The 14662-nt window shown below is 41.1% G+C and overlaps 1 protein-coding gene across 5 annotated transcripts in view; it reads right to left on the reverse strand.

Moving 5' to 3' along the window:
- The window catches only part of cplane1 (ciliogenesis and planar polarity effector 1), a 32252-nt gene that overhangs the window by 2292 nt on the left and 15298 nt on the right, over positions 1 to 14662 (reverse strand). For 3 of the 5 annotated variants that reach the window (XM_030065283.1, XM_030065284.1, XM_030065282.1), the window contains exons 21-47: positions 14134 to 14281; positions 13930 to 14039; positions 13689 to 13838; positions 13477 to 13588; positions 12570 to 12885; positions 11333 to 12484; positions 11086 to 11243; positions 10896 to 10978; positions 10750 to 10808; positions 9747 to 10317; positions 8950 to 9624; positions 8666 to 8838; positions 8490 to 8580; positions 8313 to 8394; positions 7956 to 8090; positions 6620 to 6688; positions 6388 to 6500; positions 6030 to 6255; positions 5684 to 5916; positions 5473 to 5572; positions 3959 to 4138; positions 3199 to 3241; positions 2965 to 3096; positions 1997 to 2177; positions 1855 to 1910; positions 1601 to 1774; positions 135 to 289 (exon numbers count right to left, since the gene is read on the reverse strand). In XM_030065283.1, coding sequence (XP_029921143.1) covers positions 135 to 289; positions 1601 to 1774; positions 1855 to 1910; positions 1997 to 2177; positions 2965 to 3096; positions 3199 to 3241; positions 3959 to 4138; positions 5473 to 5572; positions 5684 to 5916; positions 6030 to 6255; positions 6388 to 6500; positions 6620 to 6688; positions 7956 to 8090; positions 8313 to 8394; positions 8490 to 8580; positions 8666 to 8838; positions 8950 to 9624; positions 9747 to 10317; positions 10750 to 10808; positions 10896 to 10978; positions 11086 to 11243; positions 11333 to 12484; positions 12570 to 12885; positions 13477 to 13588; positions 13689 to 13838; positions 13930 to 14039; positions 14134 to 14281 — 5677 coding nt within the window. The remainder of the gene's footprint in view (positions 1 to 134; positions 290 to 1600; positions 1775 to 1854; positions 1911 to 1996; positions 2178 to 2964; positions 3097 to 3198; positions 3242 to 3958; positions 4139 to 5472; positions 5573 to 5683; positions 5917 to 6029; positions 6256 to 6387; positions 6501 to 6619; positions 6689 to 7955; positions 8091 to 8312; positions 8395 to 8489; positions 8581 to 8665; positions 8839 to 8949; positions 9625 to 9746; positions 10318 to 10749; positions 10809 to 10895; positions 10979 to 11085; positions 11244 to 11332; positions 12485 to 12569; positions 12886 to 13476; positions 13589 to 13688; positions 13839 to 13929; positions 14040 to 14133; positions 14282 to 14662) is intronic. The other 2 variants (XM_030065286.1, XM_030065285.1) reach the window with 2 other exon arrangements.

Raw genomic sequence — 14662 nt, forward strand, 5'->3', positions numbered from 1 at the left:
CATTCATCTTTTTCATCTTTTGTGACATTAAAACTGAAAAAGGTTGTCAGTTGTGTATAGGTAAGGCTCACAGGGCATCTCAGTAAGCATTTTTTCAGGATTCCACTCCACAGTTGAATTTACATAAGGGATACCTGGTCTGTGCAGTCCAAATCTCCTGTGCTGACTCTCCAACGACAGACGCCCTCCCTGCACCTCAGCGCTCTTTGAGCGGCTAAAGTGGGGCTGAGCTTGTCCTGACTGGGACTTCAGACCTCTTCTTTTATCATCAGCGGATGGACTACGATTCCTGAGACAAAGATGTCAACTCCAACTCATTTCAGATCAACTCATTGAGAACGATCAAACAAAACAGAGTCAGTATATTCAGTCTTCCATTGTGGGATTATGTCTGTATCATGAGCTCACATGAAATTCAGACAGTCTAGCACAGTACATGTACTTTTATACAACTGATTATTAGGGCACTTTTCCATTCCATGATATCAATGTACTTGCCTTGGCTCTACCTGCTTTTTTTGGTTTTCCATTAGGAAAAGGTTTGGCATCGGATACTCTTTTTTGAACCACCTCCGCTGAGGTTCCAGGCAAGCTGTGCCGATGCAAAAATGTGACTTGAAATGCTGCAGACCGTTGATTGGTCAGAGAGAAACTGAACAACAAAGTCCTGTCAGTAGCAAAGCCTTGCCCGTCCAAAACTTACAACCAGGAAATACAAAAAGCTACACTCACAAAACTTGTTGCAAAGTTGATAATCTGACCGTGTAAGAAATATTTTTTTTCAGTGAATCGCTCAGATATACTGATATAGTTTATGTGAAGCAGCCATTTGAAGTTGGTCTTGTTGATTTTTTAAAAAAATAAAATATTCAGACTTCAGACTACTTTATTTATCCTTAAAAAAAGGCAATTCAGTTTCATGTGGGGATCTGGTAGAGAGCGGAGGAAAAACTAGTCAACACACCCACAAGTGAATGACAGGGCTTCACTGTGAGGCACTATGAGCACTGGAAACAAAATCCTGAAAAGAGGTGCCAAAAGTGAGAAGAGCTGAGCCAAGTAGATCAGATACTATGTAATGGAAAAGCGTCCTTTGTGACAGGTTTGCAGCACATTTCACTTGATCAAGTGACCTGATCGCCATTTGGAGATTGGATGATAAGCTTATCTTACGTTACATGATATGGGCTTCACAATTTGATACAACCATGATACAATGCAATAAATTAAAGTTTGATGACTTATGTTTATTTTTAAACCATAACTCCTTCTAGCAATGACGTTGTCTTGATAAAATAATAAAAAATACTGTCATTGTAAAGTGTTAATATAATTTCAATAGACAGCTTATTTAATTTGTTTTTTCAACTTTTTTACATTCATTCTGAAATTGTTACCCCGAGAATAAAATAAAACTAATACTGCAACTTATTTTTCAGCCACAATATGTAATGTCATATTTTCTGCATTGTTATATATTGAATTTTGATATGTCATCTAACCCTAATCCCCAAATCCTAAACTAGTGGCCTAAATGCTAGATCAGACCAGTATAATTCTTAAAGCTCCTATGAAAACTGGCATGATTATTGTTAATTACCTGTAACTGTTCATACTGCCAGAGGTTTGAGCTGTGGCAGGCCGGATGGAGGAGGGAAACGGAGCAGCCTCAGGCTGTGAGGATCTGGGCAAAGTCGGTGGAGAGGCAGGACAGTCACTGATCACAGACCAAGCCTCACTGGTCCTCAGGTTATATTGCTCCAAAAGAACCATCCTGTTAAACCAAATACAGACTGCAGTCATGCACTTATAATGACATGCACTTCTGTTCAGACAAGGTGAGCACATACATACTTGTCTTTTTCCTCTTTGGTCTTCCAAACTCCAGCTTGATTTTTGCATGATGATTTCTGTAGAATAACAACAATAATGATGAAAAAAAAACTGATGACATTCAATGGAATATCAATTTTAGAAAACATGCGATCTATCTCACCAATGCTAAAGCGGTGGAGTAAGGTCTGTATTCTCTCTCCCTCATCCTCTCTCTCTGTTTTTTGTAAACAGCCAGTCTCTCCCTCTGTTTCCTTCTCATCCAGATCCTCAACTGTTCCCGCTCATCCTCTGAAGGGACATGGTTCTCCGGTGTCCATCCACCCTGCTGCTGGTTCAGCCTGCTGGCAGTCAAGTTTATTTGCAGCTCAATGACAATGTTAATTTGGGAACTTGAAATCATAAAACAGACTGGGGCCAAGCCCACACTAAGCTGGATAAATTGAAAACACATTTTTCTCTGTCATCTACGTTAAGCTGTTTTTTCAAAAACAGGTAATTTGACATCAATAACATCAATCTGGCACTGTAGTGTGGAGCTGGAAAACAGGTTTTATATGCAGGTATATGTATGTATATATATTTTTTTAAACTATAGACTAGGTGCTCGGTCAGGGTGGGGAAAGGGATGGGAATGTTGTGTTGAAAAATGAGGAAAAAGAGAAGTTGTAAAATGTTGACTGTAATGTATTATAATGTGTACTTCTGAAACGGCTTCATAATAATAAAAAAAAAAAAACTATTTAAAAAGTCTATTTAAACATGGATGTTTCTTTATTCAACAGTCATGGAGTATGGGTCTATATCCTATGGATCAATCATATTACAGCAAGAGCTTCAACCAGTTGCCACTCCCTCATGGTGTATGAGTGTGTGCAGAGAGAGAATCCACCAATATTAGAATTTATTTTAGTTGAAATTTGAGTTTAGTTATTTAGTTATTAAGTCATTCTGGTATCAAAATTTTTAATTCCACTGGGGAATCCATAGGGGACTTTGGTTTTGGGGTGTTTATGTGTTAACGAAAGGCTTGAACATGTTAGTGTGGTGTTGTGTGGATGGAACAGCAAAATGGCATTTTCAAGTTACCCAGCTAATGTGAATGTTACCTCTTATCTGTACGTACTATACCTGTTAGGGTGAGCTTCTTGTGAACTGGACAAATCCAAATCAGTTGGGGATAAAGCACCTTCCCGCACCAACTCGGCCAAAATATCTGCCACATCACTTAGCCCGCTCTGACCAAGAATCTCATCTGCCCATCTAGAGGAGAGGGGCGGTGTAAGATATAAGGAAGCATATATAGGTACACAATGGATAAGAGAAATTATCAAATTATTCAAAAGATATCAGCTCTAAACTCACATTCCAGATGGTCCAGATGCTTCATCTGACTGATCGTTCATTTCTGTGGGAGCAACACAGTAATTCAACAAACAAAACGGACACTTTCAAAATATAAAATATTATACACATAAAATCCCACCAAGGTCAAACAGTGCACCAGCAGAGAATTATAAAGGATATTTTCAAAAGTCAAATTAATGCTGGTGAGGTATAAACTTGAATCTTGTGGTGAATAAAGTGATCAGATACAAACTCATCATGAATTGTACTCTCTTAAGTCAAGTAGCTGGTTTGTCCAAGCAAACAAACACACAAATTAAATGAGCGCAATTGTTACTTTTAACATCAGCTCACTACTTCAGTAAAGGGCTTCTCGATTCATAATCTCATAATCATCATAATTTTGATCAATACTGAGATCACGATTATTTAACATGATTACTCACTGACTTTGGAAACATCATGCATTGAACATTGAACGTTTGAAAAAAACAAACAAAAAACCTTTTCGGGACAGGCAAAAGTGGTTGCCTGCAAATGTGTGCACTGGATTTACAACTCAAGACAAAAATGAGAGCATAATTGTGAAACGGAATGTGGCACAATACCCGTTTTATCTCAATTATCTTGTTTTCATTATCATCAGAAGCCAAAATTGTAATTGACAGCCCCACTGCAGCATCTATTCTATTAACTACGATGTGAGTTCTTCATTAGCTGTGTGGTTTAAATTAATTACAAGAAGCTGGCAGAGTGTTAGAGTAGAGTGCATCATTACTTGAAGGAGCATGATGGCAGGAAGGGCCGGCTCTCTGACTGTCAGCAGAATTAGAAAAAAGACCAGAGGGCTGTCTTTGTGGAGCAGAAGAGTCATTATGAAGCAAGTCCTCCTCTGGCTTTTCTTCATCTTCTTTACAGGCATGTGGTTCAGTGAAGGCATATGGTCGTGCTCTCCATGCTGTTAGAGGGGAAATACACAGCTTGTGTTACTGACACAGCTAATTACAGCAACCGCAAGGAACTTTCATTTTGTGCTGCTTTGGCGGCCCCTGTGGACAACATTTTTTTTCTAAACAGTATTATACCATTGTACTATTAAAGCTGCACTAGGCAGATTCTCAATTTGCAGTGAGAGGTTAATGTCATGTAAATATGTATTATATATACATTAAATTATATATAGTTTAATATAGATAGATAGATAGATAGATAGATAGATAGATAGATAGATATAGTAGGTACAGCTGCCTCTAGATGGCGTGCTCAGTCACTAGAGCAAGCACTCCATCTGTACTTTAGATTGATTGAACACTCAACCCTTATGACAAAAACTGGGAAATTAAGGTTGAAATTGAAAATAACTGGAGTTATCTTTGAGGCTGACATTACTGGTATAAATGAAAATACCCTTGCAAAAATGTTGGTATTAAAGTCTCTTAGCAAGTCATCAAATTTTTTCCCTGTCATGCCACTGCAAACCATAAGCAGTTTTCCTCTGTATTTGCTGGTATACTTCACTAGACTACAAGTAAGGGATACAAATTTAACTTTTAAATCAAACTAATTAAATTGAGTTTATTTAAACAAGCACATTAACTAGATGCACAACAAAAATGGAAGACAGAATACAATAGGGGTGGATGTTATTTAAGTGCAGAGGTTAGTCAGCTACGACCACCGTGGCTTCACACTTTTCCTGTGGGCAGCTATGAGTTATGTACAGTGCACAAGGGCAGCCTTCATGGACAGTGAATAAAGCACAGATTGCCCATGAAGACCTCAAATTATTAGCCAAACTGCTTTAAAGTAGCTGAAATTTGAAAAGATGTGTCCCATTTAAGATAAAGCCATGAAAATGTGTTTATCTCCTGATGCAAAATAAGCTGCTTATTGGGCATGGAGGAAATGAATAACTTTTTATGGAGGTCCAACATGTGGAACTGGCATATTTTGATGATGGTACAGTGTCGGTGGGGGTATATGCCGAATAGAAATGTAAAAATGTAATGTTGAGATGTAAAAAGGAAAAAAGAAAGAACTGGGAGGCAGGTTTGTATTTGTCAGTTCCTAAGCACCAGTTTCCTGTCGCACAGGAATTGACAAATACAGTGAGTGCCTTATACAATGAGCACCTATAACTGACAAATAGGGCGAATACATCTCAATCAGGGAGGATAGGAAATTCTACATTTAGGATGATTAGATCTTTTACATAAAGTATTCCCTCGAGCAGCTTTAAAATGAGCATTCCAGAGTTTGTGCATTCTTTACTGAGACTATTGAGGGTCACACCTTTCAGTGGGACAGACAGGCTGACCGTTTTGTTGAGTGGCACTTTGTTCTCCACATCAGGAGCCAAGGCCGGCTTGCGCAATTCAATGCTGTTCACCAACTAAAGAGAGGACAAGGACAAGCAAGGAATAAGACGTTACTTACATACAAATGAATGATGGAAATACAAATAAATAAACTCAAGAACAAACACAATACAATGCTAATGTACCATTTTGCAGCTGGAAAAGTCCATTTTCATATTGTCTGCAATTTTCTGTAGGGCAGCTAGCTGGGCATCCATCTCTGACAGGCGAGCAGAAAACTGGACTTCAGGGTGTGTGGAGAAGGCACTGGAAGACCCACAGCTCTGGGTCTTCTGGGGTCCAAAGGCCTCAGAGGGGCCCACCTTGTCCTGCTGAGTGGCAGTCATGCCACTGGGCGAAGGAGACACCTCAGGGATTTCTGGAGTAGACAAGAGGTATTTGAGATCAGCTGGAATTAATCCGAATTTTAAAAAAAGTGTGTTTATGCTGCAACACAGATTTAATAACATATTCAGTATTAAGGTATAAAACCTGGCTGAGTGGTGGGTTCCAGGCGATCCTCAGTATCTGTGACTGAGGGCTGAATGTCAGCCCTAATGACAGAGAGCGCATGTAAATGAAGCTGTGCTGATGTAGGGGAAGAAGGCTGAGCGGCAGGAACATCTTGTACTGTTGGACCGAGACATGGTGGCAAATCCTGGTGCAGGGCCTGGTCTTCCAGGTCGATCACACTGATGAACTGACGGCCTTCCACATCCTGAGAGACACAGAAAGGACTGAAATGAAAAACTGCATCAAATAAATACTGCGTTACCCTGAGGCAAAAAACAGCTTCAGGCTGGAGTGATTTGTATCAGAGCGCGAATTCCTGGGTAGTCTGGCCTCTCACCACACTCTTCTCAGTTTCCTGTGGCATCTCCTCTGTGTCACAAACAGGGGGCTCTCTGGGAAACCGCGAATTCTCAAACAAACTTGGTGGGAGAGCGGCCGTCAAACTTTGTGCTAGATGGAGAAAACATACACAGACACACAAAACTTAAGTGTTTACTCTCCCCACTATACAACAAAAAGACAGTTACAGTATTTTGTTTGTGCTATCTACAATAACAAACAGAACTTACACTCAGGGCTCAGGGAAATCAGTGAGGCACGGGCAGATACAGCTTTATCCAAAAGTGTGGGAGGACAAACTGAAAATGTACACAGACATCATTTTAACAGGTGACTGCATCAGTGTTAGAAAGTAATCCATTTCAATCAAAATGTTAGTCTGTCCTATGGGTGTGAGAATCATCCAAAAGCTACAGGTCCAATACAGTCACAAGGCCACAACGTAACAGTATTACTGTTCTTAATTAGACAACTCACTTGTCAATGTGTTAGGAAACAGGATTTCTGGCATATTTGAAAACATACAAATTTAAAAAACAACCCCTGCATTTTTGTGTAATGCACACAGAACATAGAACAGAATTATGCATTTCTTTTGATTTATCAAATCATGGTAACATTTGAAAGAATGTGTATTCCAGCAAAAAAGTAATAGCAACAACTGTGCATTAAAATGAAGTAGCTTTCCATGCAATTAATTTGTTGCTTAATACATAAAAACAATCTAAACTGAATAAAATAATAAAAGATACCACAAGAACAATATGGTAAAAAAAAAAAAAAAAAAAATCATGTTACGAATGATTTTACAGATACTGTAGGAATAACTGTAGTATAACTGTAGTGTAATTGTAGTAGGTATAATAATTTTTGTATTATAATGTTCATTTTCACTGAAAAAGTTGTTAAAATACAAGGATACAAGGATACAAGGATACAAGGAAGTTTATTTGTCATTATACAACAGGTTGAATAATGAAATTAAAGCGTGGTTCCCTCTTGATTGATTAATTGATTGTATAAAATTGATTGTATAAAATAAAATGATGACGGTATGATTTTTGCTGGGGTCTGTACCAAAAAATATGTTTTCTTACATCTGGAAAATATAATTTGTAGGCCAGGGTATCTCTGAAGCACCATAACACTTTATTTACAACAATGATTTGTCACATATTTTACCTTTATATTGCACTTGGCCATGCTGTGAGTTCCATAGTATTTAGATTAATTGTTCAGGACTTCTATGAGTTGACATAAAAATGTAATTCATACTCACACATCAACTGTATGTGAATACTTTAACGATGCAAAAACAAACAAGTCAATCAACTTCCTAACTGCATGTCAAAGTGCATGAGGTACTGTTGCAAATGCGGAAAAGCAGTGGTAATTTATTAATCAAAGTGTAGTATTTTAACCAATTATAATTACTGCCATACAAAATATCGACCACATATGGCGAATTACATCACAACCCAGCTGCCTAAATCCATGATTTAATTTCATTCCCAAAATAATCACTTTAAACTGTATGTAACTCTGTAGAGAAAAAATTAAGCTCACCTGGGTCTGTGTTGGTGAAAGCGTCATGACTCTCTGGAGGTTTCTTATGTGTGGAGGCAAAGGCATGGAGCTCTGCTGCAGTGGACATGGCCTTGTCCAATAATCTCTGACCAGTCAGCAAGGAGTCAAAGGACCCTGGGAGTTAAAGTTGATTAGGAAAAGAGCAACACATACAGGGACTTTAACTGCACCCCTGTGCTACCCATTATTTCCAGTGATTTGCACTCCTGGAAGATACTGGATGACAATAATATCTTTCTCCAGTGATCACAGTCAGTTTTGGACTTAAAATCTCTCACTATACATTGGCCTTGCCTGGATTTGTCATATATAATCAAGGATGGATTTCACACTAACCTTTTGGAATGGCAAAGTCTTCCCCAAGTGTGGACTCTACTCCATCAGCTGGAGGCTCCTCATTTACAGGTTCTTCTGCTGGCTAAAGACATAATGGTATAAACAGTTGGTGGTATTACAATGTAATATTGGTAACAGCATGGTAAATTTGTATTCCTAGAATTTATATTGTCCTACCTCTTGCGTAGGGATGATGGACTCATTTGGTCTGAATGTGACTGCAGCTTTCTTTCCAGCCTTCCTCATTTTCTCCACTCTCTTCTTCTGCCTATAAGCAATGCAAAAAGTAAAAATAGTATTCATGATAAGCATTATTCGAGGAAAAAAACATGAAAACTAAGGCATGAGATTACCTCCTGCTGGAGTTGGAGCTGGCAGAGGTCATAGTTTTTTCAGTGCATTCAGCAGGTGGGTCTACACTGAGCAGCTGAACTCCAGTTTGTTGCCTCCCAACAGCAGAACCTGTCAACTCCTCCAGGGGGATGAGACGGGCCATTTGAGCTGGAGGAGCTGAGAGGGGCAGCATCTGTAGCAGAAATACAAATCCTCTGCATATGAGTTACAGAATAAGATTTAATCATAGTTTTTTGTGGTTGTTTTTTTAAAATCTTGTGGCAATTTGGATAGTGCTGCCTACCAGTTTTGGTTCAGGATCTATATGCAGAAGTTTGATCCTGGGAGTGCAGGCCATGGGAATTGCAATGTTGGTAGAGGGTCTAGAGGAAGATGGTAAGGACACCTGGGGCAAGATTTTGGATGGGTGTGGATCAGGGTGAAAATGCAGCAGGCGAAGCCCCTGAGTTGGCAGAGGTCTTGTGGCTGGGACAACGCGGGGTAGCAGCAGGACCTCTTGTCTTCTGGATCTTTCGAAGAGGGGCTCTGACATCTGATCCTGGGGTAGAAAACCTCTGGCAGCTGGGTCACGTGGAGGACTGGTGTACAAAGCCACACTGTGTCGTCTTCTTGGAACTGAAGACTCACGTCTCTTTTCCTCCTCTGCCCTCTTTGGGGTGGCTTGATCATACAGTTTGAGCTTGGCGTGAGGGGGCTTGTTCTCAGACTGAAGTCCCCAAGCTTCTGGGACTGAGGGACAGTGGGATGAACCCTGAGGCTGTAGTAACTTTAGCCCCATGACATGAGGAGCAGACATATTATGTGTGTTAACATTAGTAGGCAGCACCAAAGGAGCAGTGGGGATTGGCTGACTGGGGCCTACCATGGTCAGAAGCCCCTGAGAACATGGGATTGACCTCCTGCTCTGCCCAAACAGGCTTTCAGGTGATTCTGCCTGCACAGACAATGGCTGTATGTCCTGTAGAAAAGATAAGAATCTATTCAATTTCCTTTTCATATTAATTTCACACTGTATGTATCAAGCAACCTGCAATATATAAAGTCAATCTATCTAAACTTAACAGGTGATATTACCAGTACCTGATAGTTTTCCTCTGTACTGCTGGCAGCAGAGTGCAGAGTCCTAGTGGCGGGATGTTGGTCAAGGAGTCTAACAGAGTGGGCTGTCACTGAGCTCTGTATGGCAGGCTGGTCTGCAGACATGTATGCAGGCGCCTGGCTGAACTGAGGGTTGCTGGATCCAGACAAAGGAACAAAAGACTGTGTCTGAGGTCCTGCAGAAGTGCTGGTGTGGAGGGGTATGAGATTTGGTTGAGGAAGGAAACCGGTAGAATATGATGATGACACATTATAATGTGTTGAGTTCAGGTTAGATTGGCCAAAGCAACTGTTCTCCTGGACCATTCTGCTTGAAGGAGGGGTGGAAATGGAGGCATCCACAACTTGCATCAGGGGGTCAGAGGCAGTAGAGGCAGCAGTGGGTGCAGTAGCAGTGGAGCTTTGTGGCCGAAGGTGTGGAGAAGCTACTGATGTGTTGTGGAGCTTCACTCCAGTGGGATCAGAGAGCTCTGTGTGAAGCCCTGTCTCTGGCTGCACAGCAGGGAGAGACTGGGGCTCTGGATGTGAAGGACCTGCACTTTCTCTGGAACCACTGAGGAGGAGAAGACAGATATACAACCATGGCTTGAATAAAAAACAACTCATTACAATATCCAAACTAACTCAGATGATTTGGACAGGATTTTTATGAAAAAGCAAAGTTCATTCCAGATTCACCTAAGTGGGGCTGAATTGTGCTAGAGTTTTATAGTGTGGTTCTACAGAACTACAGTAAACTATACATATTCTGCCAAAATGACACAGTGACAGACTTAATCACTCAAAGAATTGCCCTCTATCAAATAAGATATTGCTATACTTTTAGCGTCATGAGGCAATCATTTCCTCTCTTACTTCCCTCAGCCAACATACCATACAAAAAGTGCCTTCAGGATAAACTGTGAGTACATTGTTCACAGTAATCTTAAGGAGAAAAAATATTACCATGTAATGATTATGTTCACTCTTTACATCTACAACTCACAAAGTGGTGGTACTGGAGATGCTGTCATCTTTTTCTGAAACATCCAAATCTGCAAGAGACTACAAAGGAAAAATAAGTTAAACCTGTGTTCCAATAATTTTTGCTGATACAAACAGATGATGGCAATATTAAATCGCTCGATTCACCATTTCGGCTGAGAGACTCCCAGAGATGTCTCCAACAGAAAAAGAGGATGACTCTCTCAGCGTCTCGCTCTCACTTCTTTTGCCTGTGACAAAAAAGGTCAATTATTCAGTTCTGTCAAATAATATTCTTCTGTGATAAAGGTCTGCATTAACAGCAACACTGATTATCTAATATATTCTAATGTCATACCTTTTTTTTCTGGTGTTTCATCAACAACCAATTCATCAAGACAGGGTTGTTGTGAACTTGATGCTCTTATACCAGAGTCAAAGGCCACTTGGTCTCTGTCATTACGGAGTGGTATCTTCTGAAATGTCACTTGCTCTGGTTCATCTGTGTGAGATCCACTACAAGAAAATACAAGGAGCAGACTAGATATGTTCTATATACAATAAAATGAAATGAGGCATTAGGAATAGAAACATGGGGCACTCACAAGGACAGCTCTTCCTTCTGTGGGTTGTGATCAGGAAGGGTACTTGGAGTGTTGGCTGACCCAGGGTAGCCTGTATCAACACTGCTCTCTCTCTCCGGCTTCTGGCCCACCTCAGGTTTCAGCACTGGGGCAACAGTCCAGTGTGTTTCTGGGACCTGGATGTGGGCACTGTAGCTGTCTGTCCCCTGAAGGGCAGCGGTGTATCTGTGCCCCAGTAAGCTGAGGGCTGTGAGAACAGCAGGTGCTGAGGTTTTAACACGTATCACTACACGTCCATCAGCCACTTCTCCATCCCCTGCCGCCCCGATTTTCTGCTTCTTTTTCCCATGATGGCCTAGTACGACCCTCCTATCAGCCCAGCGTGCCATCCACTCCAGCAGCCTGCCCATCTCTGGGAACTGAGCCTCTAATTTAGGATCCAGGCCTTGCTGCAGCTCCATTATAGCTTCCATGGATGTTAGGGAGCCAGACTCCATGCACTCTGACGGATGCCTCCACAGAAAAGAGCTCTGAACAGTGCTAGGGTTAGAGCCCAAGTGATTTCCCTTCATTCCCAGGTCTGAGGCCACGCTGGTCTGCTGTTGGAGGCCAAATAAACCCTGCTGCTTCCCAGCTCTCAGCCCAGGGAGAGAGGCAACTGAAAGGCTGGTTCTGGATATGGGGGGTTCACTCCGAGCTGAGGAAGTCTGAGGTTCAGGCAATGTACCTTGTTGGATGGGCTTAAAACAGCACCCTGCCCTGAACACTGGAGCGTCACTGCTCCCGTGCCGTCGTGGTGGATGGCGTCCATCCCTTTGGCGACGACGCAGAGTGGTGAGCACATCAAAGGTGAGGGAATGCAGCTCTCTCTCCCTCAGCTGAGAGCAAAAGCCTGTCAACAGAGGAAGCTCACAGCCTGAATCTGCACCATCAGCACCGTCTTTCTCTAGCACATAACTAAGGAAGAGTTCCAGGAAACCTAGGTATTCTTCATCTTCCAGCTCAAACTCCCAAGTGCCAACCACAGGTAGGCAAGGTTGCTCCAAATTATTCTGGCCTTTATCCTCCTTGTCTGGGCCTGGGCAATTGTCACTCTCCTCCTGAATGAGCTGCTTGATCTTAACAGCAGTCCTTTTTGCATCTTCTCTATTTTGTACTTTAATGCTCTTGCTGCTGAAAAAGAGAAACACAAGACCACAGAATAAGGAAAATGTAGAGAGTCATAGTAAAAGTAGTGCTAAAATTGTGTGCTAGCTACCTGGTTATTGATTTGTTTGGCAGGTCAGGAGAAAGAGCTTCAGATGTATTCTCAGCTGTGTCAGCATCGCTGTACACCAGGGGGTGCCCACATTCAGTTAGTGTGCTGTTACTCAGACTTGCCCCCAGTGAAAGTTGGCCTAACATGGCCGTGCCCTGTCTGCCCCCCTTGTCCTCCTCTTCTTCCTCTCTCTCCCAGAGGTAGAGCTCAGTTGGGGCCAGGTGCCTCCGCAGACGCAGAAGATCTTTTCTCCTCTGTCTGAGTTTGTCTCGAACCAGAATCATCATCAACTCATTGCTCTCCTCTTTTTCTCCTTCTAGAGAAGAAATGGCATAGGATATAAATAACATTTATATGCATCACATACATAAAAAATAAATGGATTAAATCTTATGCAATTACTCTCTGAATAATGATTCACTTAAAGGAATATGCCTTTAAGTGTTTGGGACATTAGATCCTTTCTCTTAATTGTTAAATGTGATAAGAACATCAAAATCATCCCTGTCTCTCCACTAAATCCTTTGATCTGGTGCTACATGTTAAAACTTGATCTTCATACTTTTGAGCATAGCATAGCATCATATATAACATTAAATTAAGTTAAATTAAATTAAATTAAATTAAATTAAAACAAGAAAATTCCAAGAAAATGCAAAAAAATATATATATAAAATTAAAAAACAAAACAAACAAAAAAAAAAAAACATAAAATCCTCCCCAAAATTAAAACTTTTGCTTAGAGGGTGAAACAAACCTTTCGAAATAAAGGCTAGCCATGGGCTTGTGGGTTTCAAAGAGTTAATAGGCAAGCTGACCAGAGGGCCAGTCTCCCAAAAACTCTGTGCATTCCTTTAATGTACACTTCTTCAAAAACAATTTATATTATGAACATAGTGAGCAGTACCAAGAACAGTGCAGAGGTTCAGTCTCTGCAGCAGTGAGCTGTACTTTTCTCTCAGAGGGACTCTGACTGACTCTTCCTCCTGTGGGAAGGCCCGTACCAGTGTCTCTGCCACCTAGGGAGAGCATGAATGAGAAATACATCACTCCAGGTCACTCTCTTCTATTTAAATAACCAACATCTAGGTAAATGAAGGCAGAGAAAAGCAGTTTCACCAGAGAGACAGGGGGTAGTTCAGACACAAGGCTGAGCAGTATGTCCTGGAGGATTTCCTCAGCATTGAGGAAGCGAGAGAAAGGCAGAAAACGGCAGGCCCAGTGGAGAGCATCCACACAGGAAGATTTCACCTCAGAGTCATCAGGGATCTAGGGTAAAAATAGACAGTCAGTTGCTGAGGCACCAGTGGCTAAGGAAATTTATGCATTAATGTGTCACACACACAATACACAAGTATACCTGTTTATCTCTAACATGATGCCTGGCTGCCTGATACTTCCTGCAGGAAACAGAGAGCTGGTCCCTGACATGAAGCATCCAGCACAAAGCACACAGCTCCCTGAAACAGACTAGTGGTGGAAATACAATTACTAATATGTACCATATCAGACTAGATCACTGACCAGTATATCTATCCATAATGCACTGTAGATGGCTTCTCACTAATAGTTTGAATGGTGACTGGGTCCAGGCAACCGTCTCCATTAGGTCCCCGTCTGAAAAATCCTCCATAGGTGACAAACTTCATCAGGCCCTCTGGGAAAGCCCTCTCCTCTTTAGCAGCAGATGGATGGGAGTATTTCTGCTTGATCTGAGAACATCAACAGGTATTTACATCATTTAATACAGTGGAGTTCTTAGACTAAGCTTTGTCAATAGTAGAGGTGGGGGGGAAATCAGTTAATTTAAGTATGATGATTCTATTTTTAATGATGTTTTTTAATTAATTTTTTATTAGTAAATTGATTTAAAGTAAAGATATTGGTATCATATGAGACTAGACAACCTATGGAATCATTGACATACCAAGTATGCCATACTAGGTTGTTGGCAAGGTGGCTAAATATCACTCCAAAGTTGGAATGGCCATTTTCAAAGAGGCCTCTTGACCTCTCACCTCAAGAGCTCTGAATGAAAATGGGCTCTATAGGCACCCACAAGTCTCCCCTTTGCAGACATGCCCACCTTCTGC

Source organism: Myripristis murdjan, chromosome 12 (genome assembly GCF_902150065.1).
Source record: "Myripristis murdjan chromosome 12, fMyrMur1.1, whole genome shotgun sequence".
In the NCBI taxonomy this organism is placed as follows: domain Eukaryota; kingdom Metazoa; phylum Chordata; class Actinopteri; order Holocentriformes; family Holocentridae; genus Myripristis; species Myripristis murdjan.